Source organism: Scaptodrosophila lebanonensis, unplaced genomic scaffold (assembly GCF_003285725.1).
Source record: "Scaptodrosophila lebanonensis strain 11010-0011.00,11010-0021.00 unplaced genomic scaffold, SlebRS2 tig00000080-arrow-pilon, whole genome shotgun sequence".
In the NCBI taxonomy this organism is placed as follows: Eukaryota; Metazoa; Arthropoda; class Insecta; order Diptera; family Drosophilidae; genus Scaptodrosophila; species Scaptodrosophila lebanonensis.
Genome location: NW_022060561.1, coordinates 4,220,807 through 4,241,041, shown reverse-complemented (window position 1 = coordinate 4,241,041; position 20,235 = coordinate 4,220,807). Strand labels below are relative to the sequence as shown.

General features: G+C 41.8%; 6 protein-coding genes across 7 annotated transcripts; 2 read left to right on the top strand and 4 right to left on the bottom strand.

The window, feature by feature from the left end:
- Positions 1-226: 226 nt before the first annotated feature.
- LOC115625735 (ethanolaminephosphotransferase 1) lies at positions 227-5,096 on the bottom strand. 2 transcript variants are annotated; one of them, XM_030520887.1, is made up of 6 exons: positions 4,965-5,096; positions 4,557-4,664; positions 4,404-4,472; positions 3,657-4,279; positions 3,415-3,595; positions 227-1,299 (listed from the first exon to the last, which is right to left on the bottom strand). In XM_030520887.1, the coding sequence occupies exons 2-6, from the start codon at positions 4,632-4,634 to the stop codon at positions 1,003-1,005; spliced, it is 1,248 nt and encodes a 415-aa protein (XP_030376747.1). In that variant the 5' UTR covers positions 4,635-4,664; positions 4,965-5,096; the 3' UTR covers positions 227-1,002. The 2 variants fall into 2 exon arrangements, with proteins under 2 accessions (XP_030376747.1, XP_030376746.1); XM_030520886.1 differs by having other exon boundaries at positions 4,955-5,095.
- Positions 1,339-2,016, bottom strand: LOC115625736. The gene has a single exon (XM_030520889.1). It carries the CDS (start codon positions 1,927-1,929, stop codon positions 1,474-1,476), a length of 456 nt encoding a protein of 151 aa, XP_030376749.1. The 5' UTR covers positions 1,930-2,016; the 3' UTR covers positions 1,339-1,473.
- A 208-nt stretch (positions 5,097-5,304) lies between the features above and the next one.
- On the bottom strand, positions 5,305-11,711 carry LOC115625772 (centrosomal protein of 104 kDa). The gene is made up of 8 exons (XM_030520943.1): positions 11,612-11,711; positions 9,105-9,272; positions 7,985-9,050; positions 7,214-7,328; positions 6,109-7,157; positions 5,898-6,043; positions 5,737-5,838; positions 5,305-5,677 (listed from the first exon to the last, which is right to left on the bottom strand). The coding sequence occupies exons 1-8, from the start codon at positions 11,649-11,651 to the stop codon at positions 5,535-5,537; spliced, it is 2,829 nt and encodes a 942-aa protein (XP_030376803.1). The 5' UTR covers positions 11,652-11,711; the 3' UTR covers positions 5,305-5,534.
- LOC115625773 (cytochrome b561 domain-containing protein 2) lies at positions 9,921-11,340 on the top strand. Its single transcript, XM_030520944.1, has 3 exons — positions 9,921-10,156; positions 10,269-10,461; positions 10,541-11,340. The coding sequence occupies exons 1-3, from the start codon at positions 9,995-9,997 to the stop codon at positions 10,879-10,881; spliced, it is 696 nt and encodes a 231-aa protein (XP_030376804.1). The 5' UTR covers positions 9,921-9,994; the 3' UTR covers positions 10,882-11,340.
- Positions 11,712-11,881: 170 nt separating the features above from the next.
- On the top strand, positions 11,882-12,802 carry LOC115625697 (probable dolichol-phosphate mannosyltransferase). Its single transcript, XM_030520838.1, has 3 exons — positions 11,882-12,018; positions 12,072-12,282; positions 12,340-12,802. Exons 1-3 carry the CDS (start codon positions 11,915-11,917, stop codon positions 12,748-12,750), a joined length of 726 nt encoding a protein of 241 aa, XP_030376698.1. The 5' UTR covers positions 11,882-11,914; the 3' UTR covers positions 12,751-12,802.
- On the bottom strand, positions 12,786-19,553 carry LOC115625696. Its single transcript, XM_030520837.1, has 10 exons — positions 19,308-19,553; positions 17,843-17,979; positions 17,583-17,785; positions 16,163-17,516; positions 15,908-16,013; positions 15,002-15,837; positions 14,082-14,775; positions 13,825-14,015; positions 13,286-13,758; positions 12,786-13,224 (listed from the first exon to the last, which is right to left on the bottom strand). Exons 2-10 carry the CDS (start codon positions 17,905-17,907, stop codon positions 13,019-13,021), a joined length of 4,128 nt encoding a protein of 1,375 aa, XP_030376697.1. The 5' UTR covers positions 17,908-17,979; positions 19,308-19,553; the 3' UTR covers positions 12,786-13,018.
- Between the last annotated feature and the right edge of the window lie 682 nt (positions 19,554-20,235).

Sequence of the window (20,235 nt, the reverse complement as noted above, 5' to 3'; positions counted from 1 at the left end):
AGAAACACACGAAACATATTGGAATTTGCTGTTCTCATGGCTTTTTTATTATTATTTTGAATTGTCTTTTACACAAAGTGGGGGAGCGAGCAAAATACATACAAGTATGCACACGATTTTTATACATACATATGTAGGTATATTCATAATAAGCAGGCCGTTTGTAGCAATTGAATAAATGGGCTTGCTTGTTTATATATGTAAAATATAAATTATGACAATAAAATTAAATAATCAGAGGTGTTCTCGGTTATATTTAAAAGTTTTTTACGGTCTTTTCTTAATTTTCCCAGTAAATTAAACTAAATACTTGAACAAATGAATTGCAATGAGTATACACATAAACTATAAATAGCACAAATAGAATATTCGATTATGTCTAGATAAGATTAAAAAGCTATACGAACAGTGGGCTTAGGGGTACAACAATACATTTGGTGATATGGGTGAAGTGGAGAGGAAGCTGTTTAGGAAGAAGGTGTCTGATTCTAAGTCTTGGATTTTGCACGTTGTGGGTAATATAAAATCTCAAGTCTTATTATATCTACATAAACATAAACATAAAATTTGTATAGAATTGTACACTGGCTTCGTTTAGGAGTTTCCGTTTAGATTTCCCCGAGTGTTTTTGGAACCTATAAATATACTTTTTGCTATCAATTTCTTAAATGTTTTATCAATAAAAATAATACTATTTACTGAGTTTTGTAATACTTTTTGCAACAAATCTCATAGGAGTTCAATACAAGTTCCAAACTACACAGCGGAAAAAATACAAATGTAAAATACAAGACATATAACTGAAGAATATCCTGATCTATTGTTCAGCTAACCTAGATATAAACTTACGAATTGTTTTGACTAAAACCAGCCTCAATTTAAAACGATAAAGAAGGAAACACATACGCACAGAATATTTGAAAAGGAGTAGAAACTGACTGAATGCAACAACCAGAAGCCCTAAAGCCAGCGCCTAATATATGCAAACATCCATGTCCCCGACTATTCCTGCTTCAGCAAGTCGGCCTTTGGATTTAGCTTGTCCTGCTCCTTCTCCAGCGTTGGCACCCGTTTGTGCACCGTAAAGCAGATGCGATTGAAGTGATCACACATCTGATTGACCACACTGGCTCCGTAATGCCAATGGGTAAGGGTTGTCACAACGAGCAGCGTGTAGAGCAGCGGACGCTCCAGTATGGGCAGCCATAGACTTAGGATTAGGGACAATGCGAACATGGGTGTCTGCCAATGCCAGGCCTCGCTGCGCGTGCTGGACATTTGAGCAACAATAAGGCGACACTGCAAACGACGGAAACGAAAATAAAAACAAATTAGCAATCATTAGCCAGCTGGTAAACAAATTTATATTCATTTGCTCGTGGGTTTGTGTGTGTGGGAGCTGACTTCAATCTATTAACGGCTTGCAAATCTAATTAACAGCGCGACTGTTAATATTTTTAATCGTTCTAATCTTTAACGCGAGAGTGGGTTATTCTTCTTATCGGTCTGCATTACTTTAATGGCCGGATCCATCTCACGCGGAAAAACAAACACGCCCCGATCCTTGCGCAAATAGCGATACGCCCGGTGCTGATACCAGCCGTAGATTTGATTCTCTGTCACCGGTAATGGAGTGGGGCGCTTCGGCACATTAACCACACCATCCAAGCGTTCCTCCTGATTGAGGCCCTCCTTGTCAAACACCTCTCGTATGTGCTGCACATCCTCCTTTTTGCAATGGAAGTACGGCCAATCGTGACGCGCATAGAACTTGAGTGCCAACGGCTGCACATACTCGGCGGGCGATAGCATATAATTCTTAATGGCCTTCGCGCCCTCCGGATCGCAGTCCATCAATTGTTTGCGTTTCTTCTCGCGCTCAACCCTCAAATCATCGGCACAAGTGCGGCCGCCACAGCACCCGGGCATTTTGGATTTTTATTTTTATATGTTTCTGTTTTCTCAGTACAATTTTAATGAGTTAAGTCTGGAATCGTATTTGGTAACAAGTCTGTTTGTTAAGGTAAAAGCTCTGCCAACTGTGCTGACAGAACAGATATTTATCGCTAGTGCCGAAATTTTTTGATTTACTTTTGGGGGAGTTGACTTCAATCTTATTTTAAAACATTTACAATAACATCTACATGTACTAATATTTAGGTCTGTTCCCGTTTTCTTATACTTTTGAATGCAGGAACCCCATCAAGATTAGTTCCAACCATTTTAAAAATGTTTCGGTTGCAATAGAATAATTATGTAGCTATAAATTTGAAGCTCTTTAGTAAAACAGAAGAGTATGCGAAATTAGAGAGCTTAACTTTTATAGTTATAGTTTGATAAGCTATTTCTAGTGTTTTTATAGCCTGTACCCAAAGGGTGAAAGGCTATACTAGTTTTGTGCGCATGTATGTAACACACAGAAGGAGGCGTGGCAGACCCCACAAAGTATATATATTCTTGATCAGGATGAGAAGCCGAGTCGATATAGCCTTGTCCGTCCGTCCGTCTGTCCGTCTGTCCGTCTGTCCGTCTGTCCGTATGAACGCAAGGATCTCAGAAAGTATAAGAGCTAGAATAACCAAATTTGGTTTCCATATTCTCCTAAGACCGAGAAAGTACGAGTTTGAGTTTTTTTTCGATGCACCCCCCCACTCCCCCGCAATTCGTGTTTTTTCTTATAACTTCCGTAATTCTCGGAATTTTGAAATCAATTTTGGTAGGTACATCCAGTTAGTACTAATGTGTCCGTGTGCCAAATTTCATCATGATAGGTCAATTCTGAAGAAAGTTATAGCCATAAGTAAAATCGCTGCTCATGCGCTGCCTCTGTCGGCAGCGCTGCCCGCAGCTGTTGTTGTTGTTGCTGCTTTGGTTCAACTTTGTGCTGCATACATACACGCATATAAACACGCATAGGTACGTGATGTAAATGTATGCTGTTAAAACTAAACATAAACATATATTCTAATTTAATTTAATTAATTAATTCATTAATTTTTTTTAATAATTTAATTTTTTTTTAAATTTTTTTTTTTTAATTTTTCTTTTTTTGTGGAGAGTACAGGCTATTTTACTGTCGGGCTTGCTCGACTGTAGCGTTCTATCTTGTTTTTTTTGAATTGCTTACCACCATGAATTGGCAGTACCATTTGGTGTAATAAACTAAATATTCTAAAATGGTACAACTTCTGAAAATTAAAGGAGCGTAGATCCAATGGACCAAATAATATCAATACTCATAGCAATAAAAATAGTTCTGACTCAGACTATAAAACACGCGACGTAAACTTTTCCCACTGACTCATTGTGGCGAGGGACGATAACAAAACTATGGCAAATGACGAATTACATATAAGCATGCCGATAAGGGTCGCTAACAGGTGTTAGGAAGTTTATGTCGCTAATGAAACTTACGCTGACGTTGGAGAAGACGGTACCGCTTAGCATGAAAATGGCCCGTGGATCTGTTTCCATAATATCATTTGGAGACATAAAGGGCCACAGCAGCAATATGACAAAATACGTTAAGAATGGCCAAAGTGGACGTATGGCCTCTCCCAAAGATAGCATACGACCTGTGCGATGTGCGTAGGAACTGTGAAGATATTATAATTATGCTTAGTAGCTGCTAACATGGATTTATTATATTCACTTACTTGTATACGTTGAGGACTACGAGCGGTAGATTGGCCATTGCGCTGACATGGAGCACTGCCTCCATAACGTTTCCCAATGGTATTGTGCCCAGGAAACCAAAAGACAACTCAGATTTCCAGCGTTCGAAGCCGAACAACCATGTAAAACCATACATAGCCGTGCTGCCCCACATGCTGAGGTCATACCCCCAGGGCAAGTACAACACACCGGTGTTGTACTTCTCCCAGTGGGACACGAAGAAATTGAAATAGACCGTCAAACATACATAGTACATTCGCATCGGACGCACAGAATAGATCTGGCTCCGCCCGAATATACTATATAAACATGTGGGGATCAGCATAGCTGTGTACGAGTCTAGGCCATGGTCGAAAAGCTCGCCCAATGGACCCGAGAGGCCAATTCGCCGTGCCTGTTTTCCATCGATACCATCCAGTGTGTAGGCTATGAAAATATTAAGCGCTGTGCAAAGCCAAACCCAAGACGGTATCGGTGTAGTGTCCTCCGCTCCAGAGCTGGCATTAAAATTCCAATCGTAATAGGAGAGCAGCACCAAATTCATAGCACTGAAGAGGAAGCCGAGGAAGGTCATCAAATTTGGCGCAAACCATCGCGGAAAGAACTGTGAGCGGTAGAGAGTGAGAGAAGAGAGAGAGAGCGCGGAAACGGAAATATATATTAAATGGGTGGCCGGGTGTTAATTTTAGTATTGATTTTTATGCTGCGCTGCTGTTGATTTTACTCACCTCGACTAACCAATTCCAGAACGGATGCATAACATATTTGCTTAACGGCGAAGTGTCAATGGCACTATACTGAAAAGCGAAGGCAAAAAACCAGAATAATAACAATATCGTTTTTAAAGTCGTTCCGCTGCTTGCATCCCACACTCAACTTACCTTGTAATTGTCGAAGCCATTGATTTGTTCTCTCGTCAGGTATTTGTAATTGAGCAATTGTCGCATTAACTGATGCATTGTCGGAAACTGCTTTGGGTACTTGAGTCCCTATAAATAATTAGAATGTATGGGAGGAGGGGAGGGGAACACGCGCCAGCAGTCGACAGGAGAGTTTTGCAGATAGCAGCGAGAAACGGCACGTTACTCTTCCCAAATTGTATATCAACACATTTTGTTTTACTTTACATTAAACAATAATTAATTGATTTTTGTATTTTCTATGTATTTTATTTAGTCTAGAAACTGTGTCTTTTCCTCACTCTGCCGCCTCTGCCGGCTGCTTCAATGCGTCGCGTGTTCTTTTTTAAACACACACATATACATAAACACCGACTCACATACACATACCGCCCAGGTACAGCTACAGCTGGCTTAGGGGTTGTTTTGCAACACACTTTGTAAATGTTTATGTACAACTACTTCACTAATTTATTGACACATTTTAATAGAAACAGTTATTCTCCAATTAACTAAAATTATAACATCAATTGAGTCAATGTGCAGCTTTTAAGGCAGGCAGCTCGGTTCATTAATTAATACACCATTCAAAAGTGGCCGTTGCCATCTAATTTAAAGTTCTCTGACAGCGATGCCACATTAATGGAAAGTACAACAGGTATGCTGGGTTGTACAATACTGCAGTAAGCATCGATACTTGCTAGCGCGGGAAAATACAAAACGCAAAAGCTTTAAGTTAAATGGGTATTATTTATTGTAGGACGTTTTAGTAATTCACATTGTGTTAACAAATCACATTGCATACGAAACATAATGATGTACGGATAACAAAACATGTCAAATTAACTACTGATATAACAAAATGTGCCAAAAATAAACTGTAACACAAATGGAGTTACAAATAATGCCGCCGTCTTGCGGACGAGTATGTTCCTACAACATAAGCTCACTAACAAACGTTTAGTTGGTTTTCTTTAAAATCTTTTTACGTATATTGCCTGGACAACCGCTGGGTCCAAGTAAGTGTATCTTCCAACCACCATCAAGAGGTAGATGAACATCGTCGTGACAAAGTGGACAGCGCGCGGCTCCAGTTTTTAATTCTGCAACAAAAATTCATCGCTTTAGTTGTTATATTATGATAGATTTTTCAAGGGCTTACCTCGACAATAGTCCTCCATTTGATGCAGCTCGTATAGCTGCTTGTGCACGGACTCAGTGCATCGAACGCAGACGACATAACTTTCCTTGGCGTCGCATTCGGCTGTGGAAATCGTTTTACGTTTTAAAAATTTTATGATAATTTTTAAAATTTTAACTTACTAGTTAAATGGTAATTGAGTGCAGCCACCTCCAGGACTTGGCTGCATTGCGGGCACTTTGTGAGAAAGGGACACGCCTTCCAATAGTGACGATCCAGCTGGGTAGGATCACCGCCTGCACAGCTCCAGTCGCAAAAAGGACAGCGTCTAGGGAGATATGAGTGTTTGTGCGATTAATACGACATTTAAACTACAAGTAGTAAAGTACTTACATCTTTGGTGTTGTTTCCTCTGTGGACTCCGAGTTAGATGCCGAACCCTTACGCGAGTTGCTGGCAGATAACATGGAACGCTTCAGTTGTTCATTATACTGCTGCTTGCCATTGCATGTGTTTGCGCCGCTCACATAACCATTGCTGGTGCTGGCCACATTGCCCAGCGCCTGTCCACTCTTGCTTTTCAGCAGTCGCGACGAGTCGGCAGGCCCAGCCTTTCCAGGGCCCAGCTGCAGAAATTCATTGGCATTCCGATTAGATGGTGGTGTGGCTGCATCGCTGGAATTATATTTATTGCCCTCCAACAGCTCCTGCTTGCGTTCCAGGTCGAGCTTATCGAATTCGGTGAAAAGCTGGCGATACAGCAGATTGCGACGTGTGATGTCATCGTCTGGCGGCAGCTGCTTGCGCACCAGCCGGGGATTCACTTTGTAGACCAATAGCAGAATCCGCTCGGCCACTTTACGCACTGGCTCTGCGGGATGATGAATGCCCGAACATCCACACTCCGACAAGGCGCGACAGGTCAAGCCGCTGTGCTTGTCTGTGCTAATGCCCTGACTAAGCACCAGTTGCTCCAACATTTGCATGCGACTCAGCGCCAGCCGCGGGTGTGTGCCTGATCCCACGCTGCGTGACAACGCCGGTGCCACCAAATGCTGTTCCGCCACCTCTGGGCAAGCTGCACAGCTCAGTATGGTGTGCTGGGCAAGAGTGTGCACGCGGGCCGAAGGATCGCCCGACTTGGCCAACAGCTCCGGCAACAAACGATCCACACATCGTGCCACTTCACTGGGTGACACGCGACCTGGCACGTATTCGAGGAACAGAACACGCACAGTTTCAGTGGCCTGATTGAAAACTGAAAAGACGGCATCCCGAACAGCACGATGTAGCAAAAGAGCTGCGCTACGAGCCACTTTATTTGGACTGGCTGCGTGCTCATTGCTTGCGGCAGCTACCAATTCCTGCTCCTTGAGAAAGTTGCGCAGCCTCATCAGACCGTCCTCGCGATCTTGAAACTGTCGCGAGTAAAATTGTTCCACCTGCAAGGTATAGAACTAAAATTAAGGTTTCTAACCACCTCTGGAGAACCACTTACCAATTCACTGCCAAACACAAGAATTGGCAATGCTGCTTGGCGTCGCTCGCGCTCATTTAGCCTTGAGCGACCACGATTTGGATCAGCATCGAGGAGCGCGTTACCCTGACACTCCCTTAAAAATTCATTAGTATTTGAACTTAAGAGTTTGATTGAACGAAACGACAACAACGTTTACGTGTACGGGTTATGGCACGAGAAATAGAAAAGTATTACGGAGATCAACCAAAGATATAAAAACATTAAGCTATTAAGGTTACATCTACACCTAAATCCATACACAGTCGAACTTCCGTAACCATTTTCGAATTCAACCAAATTATGTGGAATGGAGATTAGAAATGTTATTAAATTTCAAAAGATTAATCTTGGATCTAATGTTTAACTCCCTATAGTTACATATGTATGTGAAATAATAGTCCGATTTTGTTTAAACTCTAGTCTATGTTGTAAAATAACTTAATGCCAAATTGGGCTTTAAAAACTAATAAGTTAATGGAAAATCGGTCGATCGTTTCTATGGCAACTAAAGATTATAGACTGGCAAATCACTCAAAACGCAAAAAAACTCCTTGGGTATACAAAAATTAATTAAAATTTTAAAAAAGTCCACTACTTATATGCACAAATTAGCTGAATGAGGAAGTTCGACTTCGGCTACAAAAACAAAATAGTATTGATCCACACCACATGCGATGCCATGCAAGAGGTATTGAGTTTTTCTTTAGTAACAGCTACTAGACACCAATTCTAGACTCAATCACAACTTACTGCCTTAGCGTGGGAATGGCACGCTCTTCGTAATCCTCGTAGGAATTGCGTGGCGCGCTCTTGTTGCGACGCCTTAAAGAGCCCTGTCGGCTGGACATTGGGGAGCTATGGCGCGATGGCATGCGTGGCGATTGTGGCAGCTCGTCATGTGATTTGCGCCAACAGGAGGGCGTGGCATGCAGAGCCGCCGCCGGTGAGGCCTCCACACTGGCTTGGCCCAACGAACCATCCGTTGAGGATTTGTCACCCTCCGTGGTGGTGGTTGTGGCGTTGCTCTTAGGACTCATGGCCGCTTCGGCCAATGCATGCGCCACATCCTGCAAACTGGGTGCAATGGGAAGCGTCGGCTTGCAGGCATACACCTCACAGCTTTGATCATTGCTAGTGTCCGGTCCTTGCGTCTCAAGCAGGTGTTGCACCTGTAATTGCTTCAGCACCGACTCCCTATACATTTCCATCTGCTCCTTTCGCAGTCGAGCCGTAGTAAAATCTTCTTGTTGCACGGCCTGGCGTTTTGCCAGCGCATAGCGACCCAACCGCTCGCCCGCCGTTCGCAGAGCAGTCATGCAGAGCTTCAGTTTCCGAGCATACTCAAAGCGTTCGGCACTGACAGCCTGCGCTTTTCGCTGTTCCAACTCCCGTATGTACTGCACAATGGAGTCCTCGACATACATGGAAAAGAGCAGATCATCACATATGGATGCCAGCGCCAGTTCACCTGTGGCCGTGTCCAACGGTGGACCTTCGTTGCTCAGTTGCTGATCCTCCCCGTTGCCATTGTTATTATTAAGCGCCGTCTGCTCCAAATCCCCACCCAGCACATTGACTGCTAACAAAGCAATTTGTTCGCTGCTATTGAACTCATTGGGCTGGGCACCGATCAGGCGCAGCTTCAAATGCGTGCCTCGACGTGGACTGACGGTAACGCTCTGTAATTCCCGGGATTTAAAATTTGTGCTCGAATTATCGGAGAGCGCAACAAAGCCAAGAAAGTCAAAGTATTGGGAGGATGGTGTGCTAGGCATCGACTTAGGTGCATAATGCAGCCAAAGTTCAACCTTTTCGGCTGCGGAAAATTCGAATTATTAGAGATATTCTCACATTGCTTTTCTTAACTTACGTATAAGATACTGGTGGGCTAAAAGTTGAATTCGATAAATTTTGGCCGGTTGGTGAAAACGCATTATGATGTCGTGTGTCTTTAACGAACAATCCGCTGCACTGCGCCAACCGTGCACAGTCGGTCCATGTGTATTTAACTCGCTCGCCGGATAATTGGGATCCTCGTCTGACAATAAAATAATAGTACACAAATAAGGTGAATATATGTATGCATACACATCTTAGAAAAAATCAGATATCAAATGTGGGCTTTGTTTATCAATTACTTTACGGGTAGTTCGACATTCGGCAGCTTAATATTGTATTAAAAACAATTTTCATATATATTAACAACATTATGGTTACATTTAATAACGGCACTCAACTATTTTGAATTTTACAATTGAAGATGGCAGCACTATGTAGCCACAATTCAAACAATATGGCTGCACCACGCAACACCATATGACGTCACATGACGAGAACAACGAATAACGAAATGCTATGCCTTCTAGTTTCTTTGTACCATGATTTTTGTTTACATATGTGTTGTGTATCGGTGTGGGGAAAGGGGGAATAACGCAACAGCTGTTCCGATGGCGCAGCAACACGTCATGCATGTAAAATGCTTGCTTTGAAAAAAATATATATATTTGAAAACAAAGTATAAAGTTACATTGCTGATAAAACTAATCTAAGTGCTTTTATTTTGTATTTACATTTTTCATTCTTCAGCTACTAGTTTTGTTAAACTAAGTTGGCAACACTTCAAGCGTCTAAGGCGCATTGTGTTTGTGTCTTCTTGGCTCATTCGAGTGAGTGCTGCTTTTAGTTAGTTTAGTTGTTCTTTAAAGCGCGTAACACCAGCACGAGTATTGTGCAAATAACTTAATAACATTGACTTAAAAAATGTCGCAGGCCAATAATAGCTCATTGTCGCTGTCTGTGCAGCAATTGCTGAACAGCATCAACCACCTGCTCATATTTTTGGTGGCCTGCTTCTTTTTTGTGTTGGCGCGTAGTCTGGATTTCAAGGATACGGCTATGCATATGTTTATGGTCGGCATCGGTGTGAGTAGATAAGATTAGATCTGATTGCAAATTGATACAATATGTTATGCATTATGTGTGCTTATCAGCATATTTATTTATAATAATGTATGTATATATTTGGACTTAACAGTTCCACGTACTTGTGGCCGAGGCGCTGATGTCACATTATAAATTGAATCCTATAACACGTTTTTTGTCGCATCGCAATAAATCGCGATATCACGGCATTCTGCAGTTGCTGGGTGGTTCGATGGTCTTGTTGGGCTCGTTGGGCAAAATCTCACAAAAGGAGCAGCACTTTACCACTTGGCATGGCAAAATAGGTGCGTGGGGGCATAAACTTTACGGCCGATTAAACCTTAACCTGTTCTACTATATTTAATGTGCATAAATGCTTTTCAGGTCTGGCTGCCACTTTTGGCTGTGCTGCCAGCGTGCTAGGCGGTATCTTGAATTTCCTACAACCAAAGTTTATTCTGAAAGTCTTTCCCCCTTCGGAGTTACGCTTTCGGCATAATTTGTTTGGTCTGCTCACCTTTACACTGGGCATGGCAGCTATCTACTTGGGATACTACTCTAAGTTCTTCACCCGCTTTGTCGACCATCAATTTATACCTGCCATGATGCTTGTCACTGTACTTGTCTATTTGTTGACCATAATTGCGCCGGTACGTTCGCTTTTAAGCAAGCTTAAGTATAGGCGGCAAAAGCAAAACCACCAGCAGGAAACGGCAGCTAAATAAAATTCTACCTCAAGGCTGAGTTAAGAGGATACGAACTGAGTTGAAGGTGCAATATAATAAAAACTGGCCGCCAAGTACAAACTTACTGTAAAGAAAGAAACCAATTTAAGTTGATAAATTCTTATGCTTGGCGTTGTGCCAAGAAATCTGTGACTGCATCTAAATTTGTATACAGTCATTGTGCCATACGAAGTAGTGCAGACAATAAAAGCATTCTTATTATTACAATGGCCATTTGTCAAAATTATAATGATAAACTAAGTCAGTGTCAGCCTAAAGAATGGAGAATGCTGCTTGCAGTTATTTAAAGGTGGTATGCGCATTTTATTGTCCTAAATATGTGTAGATAATACAAAACTAAAATTACTTCTTACAACTATACACATGTACATATGTATGTATATTTTTTTATGTATATGTATGTAAATACAACACTGAATATAAACCCCCTGAGATTTACCTACGCAATTATATCGTAATAAAAAACTAAAGGGACCGTTCCGAGCATTGCACTGCATACTAGGCGTATGCGTACTTTATCGATTTCTCAAGTGCAATTTAGAAAACCCAAAGAGGTTGTGGGTGCAGCACTAAGCCTTCAAAACAACAACAGCAACTAAAATAAAAGCAAATTAAACATAAAACAACACATCAATTTGATCAAATAGGGAAGTTAATGTGTTTACTCTGTTTGTTTGTTCACATGGATGAATATAAAAGTTATGTTTACCTGATGCAAATACCACATTAAATGGTATTTTTTTGGCCATTGCACTGAGAAACGTTAGACAGCAGCACAAGCACGACTACATTGACAATTCTTAAAAAATAGTTTGCAAAACAACCGCGCGCTTCAAAAATCAAAGTTAAAATAAAACTGTGCGTTTCAAATGTGCGAGTCCGGTGATTTCGGACGACAGCGACTGCATCGGTCCAGTGCTGTGTAACATTCAAACTCCCAACAGCTGGTTGCGTGATTACAGTGCTGTGAAATTCAATTGCATCAAAAGGAAAAATTAAGGAACTTTATAAAATGACAACAAATGCTCATAAATACAGCATTTTGCTGCCCACGTACAACGAAAAGGATAATTTGCCGATTATAATATGGCTAATAGTGAAATACATGAAGGCCAGGTGCGTATGGTGGTGCTTTGAGGGAAAACATGTTTAAACTTTTGTCTTTCTAGTGGCTATGACTATGAAATAATTGTTATTGATGACGGCAGCCCAGATGGCACCCTGGACGTGGCTAAGGATCTGCAAAATATCTACGGAGAGGAACGGATTGTGTTACGTCCTAGGGCGGCCAAGTTGGGCCTGGGCACGGCCTACATACACGGCATAAAACATGCCACCGGCAACTTTATTATTATCATCGATGCCGACTTGAGTCATCATGTGAGAGCGCCTAAAAATATTCTTGTGGCTTAATACTGACGTGTTCGATTTCTGCAGCCTAAATTCATTCCGGAGTTCATAAAGCTGCAGCAGAAGGCTGACTATGATATTGTGTCGGGTACGCGGTACGCAGGAACTGGCGGGGTCTATGGCTGGGACTTCAAACGCAAGCTTATTTCTCGCGGCGCTAATTTTCTGTCGCAGGTACTGTTGCGGCCCCAGGCAAGCGATCTGACTGGCTCATTCCGTTTATATAAGAAACCTGTGCTGGAAAAGTGCATTGCTAGCTGTGTGTCTAAGGGCTATGTTTTCCAAATGGAAATGCTGGTGCGTGCGCGTCAGCATGGCTTTAGCATTGGAGAAGTTCCTATCACATTTGTGGACCGCATTTACGGCACTTCCAAGCTAGGCGGCACGGAAATTGTACAATTTGCTAAGAATTTGCTGTATCTATTTGCCACAACTTAATAGATTAACAGAAATCAATAATAATAGGAAACTGCTTCTGGACTTAATGGAATTTAATTTTTGGTTTCTTATTTTTCTTCTTTTGTACATGTGGTAAGTTTAAAGTTTTAAAGAATTTTACATATAACTAATGAATTATGCATGAGAAATTTGTTGCCATATTAATGTGCGTTTATGTAATTTTCTGTTGAAATTGGTTTTTTATATATATATTTAAATTGAATAATGATAACTAAGGATAATTGATTTACGAAGAAGCTCAGTGGCCTTAATCACTCAGCTTGAAAACTTTGTGCTGGTTATCCTGATTGCCATACGAATAACAGTCATCATCCAATGCATCCGTGTAGTTCTTTAGCGCTAGCGTGAGCAGATCATTCCGATTCTTGAGTGCCAGCACTACAAATGCTCCATTGGGCAGTATCTCACAGGTGGATACCTGTGCGGGCGGCTTAAAAACAGCCAAGGATTTTGCTGAAAAATTGTTAACGTTTGTTGTATAGTTTTTGCAAAGATATTTGTCAATCAAACCTACCTGTGTTCAGCTCCCACATGCGTATAGCGCTGTCGCGTCCCTCCTTATCGTATGACAACAGTACCTTGCCGAGCGGATCCAACTTGAGGAAAGTGACGGGCGCATTGTGTCCAATAAGCGTACACTTGCAGTTGCCAGTAACCAAATCCCAAATCAATATTTTGGCATCCTCCAGGCCGGCTATGACACAAGCATTCACTTGCGAGATGGCCAGTGAGACGGTATTGCAGGTGGGCTTCCATTTCTTAAACAATGTGCCGCTCTGCAAGTCATAGACGACTATAAAATTGGGAGTCGGCTCGTTCAGCTCCTTGGCAACGACGCACACGTACGAGCCCTCGTGTGTGATTGCCGACAATGAGGTGATGAAATCGTGGTGTGGTATGCGCAGATCGTAGAGCAACTTGCGCTGCGACAAATGCCAGACAAGGAGTGGGAAAGGCTTTTGGGTCTCATCGCCACAAACGAGTATGCTGTCAATAGATAGAAATTCGTAATTAAATACTGATCCTGCCACATCTAATATTCATTGATTCTACCGTCCATCGCCGCTGACCAGCAGAGAGTTCAAAAAACGATCTTCGCCAGCCTTAAAGGTGGTAACACAGTCCCCAGATTCCAAATTCATGAGGTTTACATACATTCGATTGCGTGAGAGACAGACTAGATGATTCTGATCGTGCAGCCCAAAATATGGCATCTTCTGATTCATGACACCCTTTAATGTTACCTGCAAAGAGCGACGAGTTTCGGTTATCCTTTAATTCGCCATCTGCAGTCACAAAATTGTTCTTACTTTAAATTTGCCCTCATCCAAGTTAATGACTCGTATTTCCCGTCGACATAGCACAGCTGCCTCATAGTTTCCCACCGGGCACATAGCCGTTGGCTGCTGAATGCCTTGAAGCTCGCGAATACGGCAACAGTTCTTTACATCCCAAATGCAAATCTCGGCGCGTTCCGTGCACAACGATGCCACATAACAACCGGGCTGAGGTAGATTCATCAATACGTCGTAGCCCTTGATTAAACCATCGCCCACATCATCATCCTGCTCGGCATTTAAATCCGCATTGAGTATCTCGAGAAAGGCAAACTCCAATTCATTTGTGTACTCCCACCAAGAGCGTATTTTCTCATCATCCTTCAACGCTGGATTTTCTTTAAAGCGCGTTTTCAAATAGTATTTCATCAATGTATAGAACTGTTGGCCATCATAGCTCAATTCATGCAAATATTTGACTAAAAATTGCTTAAGGAAGTTAATGTGCACGTAGCTGGTGTCCCCTTCGCCTGCTAGCCATTCGGCATTTAGTATATCGTGCATGAGATGCTCGGGTCCAGTGGCATGCACCTTATCCGCTATCCACTGAAGGTCCGTGAAGTAGAAGCAGTTAAAGAGTATATCGATTTTGTGCTTCGCCGGATTGTCTTCAATGACCGCACAAAAATGGTGATAAGGCAGTTTCAGATACTTCTGAAAATTATAGCTGCAAATAAAGTGGGAAGAATTACAACAAAAAGATTAAATTTTTTGTGAAATGTCGTTGGTGTTTAAAGAAATGGGTTCTGCATTGATATGTGATTATAAGAAACTTTTCTGGTAAAAGAACAATGAAAAAGACCAACGATAAATAATGGATAAATTTCTAGCTATCAATAGTCAATTCGTGACATTGAAAATCTATTCTATAAATAGTTGTATATTTTGCTTACGTGTGAGGGGTGCTGCTGCCACTGCCGCTGCCGCTGCTTTTGAATTTGCTCTCCTGCCGATCGAAGTAGTCCCGCATCGCTTCATGTACCAGCCATTGCTTTTGGGCGTACTTCGCTAAAACGGCGAGGCCAAAGCTTTTATCCGCTATTCTAATATTCTTAAGACCTAAAAGCATTGGTCCCATAAGCCAGCAGAACTTGGACCAGATCTTGAAAGCGACCTGCGCTTCGAGTTGGGTCATCTTTTGAAAAACGCCCAAGCAATCGCTCTCACGTATGCCCCAAGGCGATAGCGTTACGATCAACAGCAATAGTTCTACCTGATCGGCGGCAAACTTTGTTTCCAGCACTTGAAGTATCTTGGCCGAAATATCCCCAATTTCTGTGATCGGTATGGCCACATGGCCCAGCCAGGCTAGCCACCACAAGGATTTGGCATGGAACGGCGTCTTGCCGTGCAGCGATTTCCATTCTTCTGGCAACTTGAGCGCTCCATTGGCCGCATAAAAGTCGCCACCGCCGGAGCTGAGTATGTCGTGCCATTGCCGTTCAGTAAACTGTTTCATGCGCAGAAAACAGCGCGTTGGTATGCCCAGCTGCGCCAGCGCGCTGAGCATATTGGCGTCCTCATTCTCGTTCGTTCCGTCCGTTTGATGTTGTTGCTGCTGTGGTTCGGTGACAGTGAGTATAAGCTTGGTGGTGCTGCCTAGCTGCAGAGGCAGCCAGTCGAGTGAAGATCCGCGCAGCAGCTCATCAACGCCGTCAATGATGAGCACAAAAAAGCGCTGCTGGCGAGCTACAATCTCACGTATGACCTGGGCGTAGGCAGAAAGTGTCTGTAAGAAAATTAATAAAGCAGGCTCTTTTAGTTTTAGAATTGTTATCAATGTCCGAGATTATGCTCACATGGGTCACTTGGCACTGTTTTCCCGATTCCAGCACACACATTTGGTTGGCAATCGAGCCGACTATTGAAGTCAAGTCCGAGGATCTTGCGGTAAGATTAGCATATCTGTGGGAGGCAAATTTAAATTATTAATTACTCTATCAGACGAAGTTAAAAATAATTTGTTGTTAACTTTTTGACATGATACTTTTTTTATAAAACCGTGTTTTTTTGGAAAACTCTTTATTGTTTATTATGCTGGACCTGCAACTTACCTTAAGACGAGTTGTGCCTCGGGCTTCCAGCGATGCACATTTTCCATGATTTTTGACACCAGAACACTCTTGCCACAGCCACTAGCGCCGGATACCACCAGTGGATAGGCAGTGTTATCCCTTATATAACGTTTAATGTCGTTCATAATGTCAAAATTGGCCGAGTTTTGCGCCAACAGCTTTGAGTAATGTCCAATTAGCTGCACCTCCTCCAACAGCACTTTGTCCACGCCCTGCGTGTTATACGGTATGGTGCACTTTTGCTGATGCTCCTCGAATATGGCCGCCACCGACTTGGACAACAGACTCTCAATAACTGCCGACAGCTCCTCATCCAGTATGTTCATTGTGGGCAGCAGGCGAATGAGATTCTTTTCGCACAACTGACTTTTTAGCTCGCTATAGATGCGTGTCATCCGACGCAATACTTCCACCTCCAACTGTGTAGCATTTTCGGGTACTCGCGAATACTGTGCGCTTGTCTGTATCCAAATGCAGCGCTTCGCCAGCTCCTGACTCATTAGCACGGTATTGTTTATTTCCTGCTCCACCACTGTGGTCATATAGGAGTCCAACTGATCGTCGGAGAACAACCGCAGCAAGACGCCCAATAGCTCATTGAGCTCCCCATTGACTTCACCGTTGTAGGGATCGATTTGCTGGGTATACAAGCGATGGCACATTGGCTGATACGAATTGTCTATGGTATACCATTTCTCCAACAGTAATTTCTCTGTATCGCAAGCTGCGCTTAGCACCGAGGTAAAATCCTGACTCTCTATTGTGAGCGGCAGCATGGGTGTGCCCAGCGTGGAGCCCAAAAATAGTACTGGTATGATGTAGGCGCTGGCGAAGTGCCGTGTGATCTCGCAGAGACAATTAGCCGCCTCCTCGTGTCCGCCTTGGGCCTCCAGCGGTGTTTGCGTCCAGCGCTTAACCTCTTGCAACTTGGAAAAGTCCTTCTTGTGGCAGGCTATAGTTGCATTGGCATTGTCGTTGGCATTGTTATTGCTGTTGCTCTTGGTTCCGCTGCTGCTGCTTGAGGCACCGACGCCGCCGCCGCTCTGAATCTTAGACGTGGCCGCCTCGCTATCATGTACATCGGATATGATAAAATCGAATCCTTTGCTTTGGCACTTGCTCTTGAAATGCTTATAAAGGCTGTAGATGACACGCTTGTGCTTCTTGTACTCTGTGCTGTTGTCCGCCAATATGTATATGACAATTTTCTTATCACGCTCAATCTTTCGCCCAGGCGGTGGTTTTCCCTGCAAGATGCTAAGATTTCCCAATTCACTCTTTCCGGACACATCGCTGGGCGCCTGCGCTGCTTGCGGTGTGGTGCTGTTGGACTCTAAAAAATTAAATTGTAAGACTGCTACTTTATTCATTTTTGTTTTAACGTTCTGCGTTCGCTTACCCTTATCCGCCTGATTGGCTTTATCCAATTTAACTGGCAGCTGTTGCTGCTGCTGCTGTTGTGGCTGTTGTGGGGTGGTTGATTCATTTGCCTGTGCATCCTGCATAGCCTCTACATCGGCTAAGGGCGCTCGTTTTTCATTTGCATCATTGACTAAATGTGAATCTTTTTTATCCGGATTGGTCTCTTGGTAAGGTGGGGAGCTAATAATATTTGTAAATATATAATTACGATTGATAGTGTATGTTTATATTACTCACTCATCTGATTTCTCGGACACGCTGTCCTTCTTTTTCTTTTGGCTGGAGCTGCACACGTTACCCATCGCTAATAAGGCGTTTCAATTTAGTTTCTGCTAAGTTTCGTATTTTAAATTGACTATAAGCTGCTGCGGCTACTGCAAAGGAAAAAGGACAGTTCTTTGAACACTTTAATACTTAAATTAGTATCACAGTTTTACATATCTTTTAACGGTCGCTTTATCGATTAACTGTCATTAACTGAGCTTAACGGTGTATACACACATGCACATACACACACAACAGTATTGCGGCGGATCACACAGACCAGTAGATCAGTGTTGCATATGGTAGTAATTATTGTTTTTTAGCTGTCCGTTACAAATTAAGGTTTATTGACCCTTTGAATGAATTACAATGACAACTTAATGGTTGTTTAAGTACATTAATTATAAATTAGTATGTATTTCATTAAACACTTCAAATAAACGGCTTAACCCAGTTGCCACAGTTTTACATATTTTTTGAGCGCTCGCCTTATCGATTAGCTGCCGTTAACTGAAAATGTCTGGGCTTAAATTTTACGGTGTGTACACATACAGACACACAATTCAGTAGTGGGGCACAAAGGAGTCCCACTGTCCAGTAGGTCAGAGTTACACGTGGCAGTTATTTTTTTTAAATATACGTTCGTTACAAATTCTGATTTGAGTTGAAATTTTAAATGCATTACAATCACAGCTTTAATGGTTGTTTAAATAAATTAGTGAAGTTTTCCACACAACAGGTCAATGCCAACAACAACACATCTGCTTGGAACGCAAGTCCTTTGCGTGTGAGCGTGCGTGTGTTCATTCCTGTCTCAATGCCGAGAGAGATTGTGGAAAGCTCATCGGTTGCCCAACGCATGCTCGCTGCTAAATTTAATAGAGATTTTTTTGCGTTAGCCAAAAGGCTGATTGCTGGTTTGGGGTTGGGTGGTTTTTGGCTCGGATTTATGACCAGCGCTGCCGCTGGATTTTTGTGTACACGCTCGAAAATTGTTGACGCGCGGATGGACTTGGCATATTTCAGTTTTTCATCTGCCTATTTTTTGTCAATTCGTTTATTGAATATCAAAATATTTGAATCGCGTCCATTTGGAACGCATTGCGCGCTCCATTGGTACGACACGCTAAAAATACATTTTATTTTAATATTCATATACGTATATTGGTATAGTTTTTCTTCGATATTTAGTCGCGTCTTATGATTTGTTGTTGTGTAGCGAATATTTTCAATACCAATTAATTTGTTATGTATATTTGGGATTTTCAGTTTGATAAATTTGCACATAGTACATATCTTTGGCATTTATACATACATATATGCATACATACATATGTACACTGTCTGTTATATGTAATCGCCGTGGTGTGTTTGTGTATGTATCGCTCTGTCGCTTATTTGATTTATTCGAATACATTTTCAGTTATTTTTCACTTACTTTTCCTAAGGAATTTTCGCAGGCGCTGCGCTGTGAACGCAGTGCCAAGATTAACTCAAAACATTTTCATTAAATAACACTTGCTTTTATTCTTAATCGCTAAATTAATTAAATGGCCTAGACGGGTGCTTTATTTTTTATACACACTAATACATTTTTGAACAGAACAAAAACAATAAAAAATGTTCTTGATTTGCCGTTTTTTGTACGCTCTAATAGTTTTTCCGTTGTGCGTCGTACCGTGCCGTGCTTTGCGTTTTTACTGAAAATTTCATTGGAAAATTTTCTCACGCTATGCTGGCGAAACGGAAAAGCTCTGCATGCGCGAACTCTCGGAGCTTTCCCCAGTGTTGCATTTTTATGTGGCCAAAAAGATAGCGGAATAGTTAAAGAACCGTTAAAGATGTTGTGAAAGCTTTGAATTCCTTTTAATGGAGTCTTATTGAATCATGGTTGTGAAGTTACTTGTGTTATCAAAATTTCTTTATGCTACCAAAGCTAAAATTAAATTATTTAATTAGAATAATTAATATAGAATTAATAAAGAATTAATTAATATAGAATTTACAGTGTACAAACCCTTGAATAAAGTTCTGATTAAATGAACCTTAGGAAAAAGAAAAATTTATGTTTATTCTCAAGTAACTATAAATTTATTTGGTTTTGACTTTCTTGAACTTAATAATTTGTTAAATGTACATAAAAAGGAAAAATTTAGTAATTTGTTAAGTGGATTTGAAAAGTAAAATTTTAATAACAAAGATATAAAATATGAATAAAAGGTGTGCTGTATCTTACAACACTGGATGTTTCTCTTTTTCTTTTCGTTACACATTTGGAGATAAGAAGCCGCCAGGATGCTGCGCTGCCTGGACAATTGGGTGGCTATCAAGCCGAGAAGATAGAAGAAGAGGGTAAATTTAATTTC

Bases quoted from the DNA above. Each gene is read 5' to 3' on its own strand.
- LOC115625736 (XM_030520889.1), bottom strand. From the start codon at position 1,929: ATGCCCGGGTGCTGTGGCGGCCGCACTTGTGCCGATGATTTGAGGGTT.
- LOC115625735 (XM_030520887.1), bottom strand. From the start codon at position 4,634: ATGCATCAGTTAATGCGACAATTGCTCAATTACAAATACCTGACGAGA. The intron at 4,473-4,556 runs GTAAGTTGAGTG...TTCGCTTTTCAG, and splicing joins ATGGCTTCGACAATTACAAG to TATAGTGCCATTGACACTTC. The intron at 1,300-3,414 runs GTAAGTTTCATT...CGTCGTTTGCAG, and splicing joins CCGTCTTCTCCAACGTCAGC to TGTCGCCTTATTGTTGCTCA.
- LOC115625773 (XM_030520944.1), top strand. From the start codon at position 9,995: ATGTCGCAGGCCAATAATAGCTCATTGTCGCTGTCTGTGCAGCAATTG. The intron at 10,157-10,268 runs GTGAGTAGATAA...TGGACTTAACAG, and splicing joins TGTTTATGGTCGGCATCGGT to TTCCACGTACTTGTGGCCGA. The intron at 10,462-10,540 runs GTGCGTGGGGGC...AATGCTTTTCAG, and splicing joins CACTTGGCATGGCAAAATAG to GTCTGGCTGCCACTTTTGGC.
- LOC115625772 (XM_030520943.1), bottom strand. From the start codon at position 11,651: ATGGCCAAAAAAATACCATTTAATGTGGTATTTGCATCAG. The intron at 9,273-11,611 runs GTAAACATAACT...TTTTATTGTCAG, and splicing joins TAATGTGGTATTTGCATCAG to ACGAGGATCCCAATTATCCG. The intron at 7,329-7,984 runs GTAAGTTGTGAT...TGAATTTTTAAG, and splicing joins GCCATTCCCACGCTAAGGCA to GGAGTGTCAGGGTAACGCGC.
- LOC115625697 (XM_030520838.1), top strand. From the start codon at position 11,915: ATGACAACAAATGCTCATAAATACAGCATTTTGCTGCCCACGTACAAC. The intron at 12,019-12,071 runs GTGCGTATGGTG...TTGTCTTTCTAG, and splicing joins GTGAAATACATGAAGGCCAG to TGGCTATGACTATGAAATAA. The intron at 12,283-12,339 runs GTGAGAGCGCCT...CGATTTCTGCAG, and splicing joins ATGCCGACTTGAGTCATCAT to CCTAAATTCATTCCGGAGTT.
- LOC115625696 (XM_030520837.1), bottom strand. From the start codon at position 17,907: ATGGGTAACGTGTGCAGCTCCAGCCAAAAGAAAAAGAAGGACAGCGTG. The intron at 16,014-16,162 runs GTAAGTTGCAGG...TGCCTCCCACAG, and splicing joins GAGGCACAACTCGTCTTAAG to ATATGCTAATCTTACCGCAA. The intron at 13,225-13,285 runs GTAGGTTTGATT...ACAATTTTTCAG, and splicing joins CATGTGGGAGCTGAACACAG to CAAAATCCTTGGCTGTTTTT.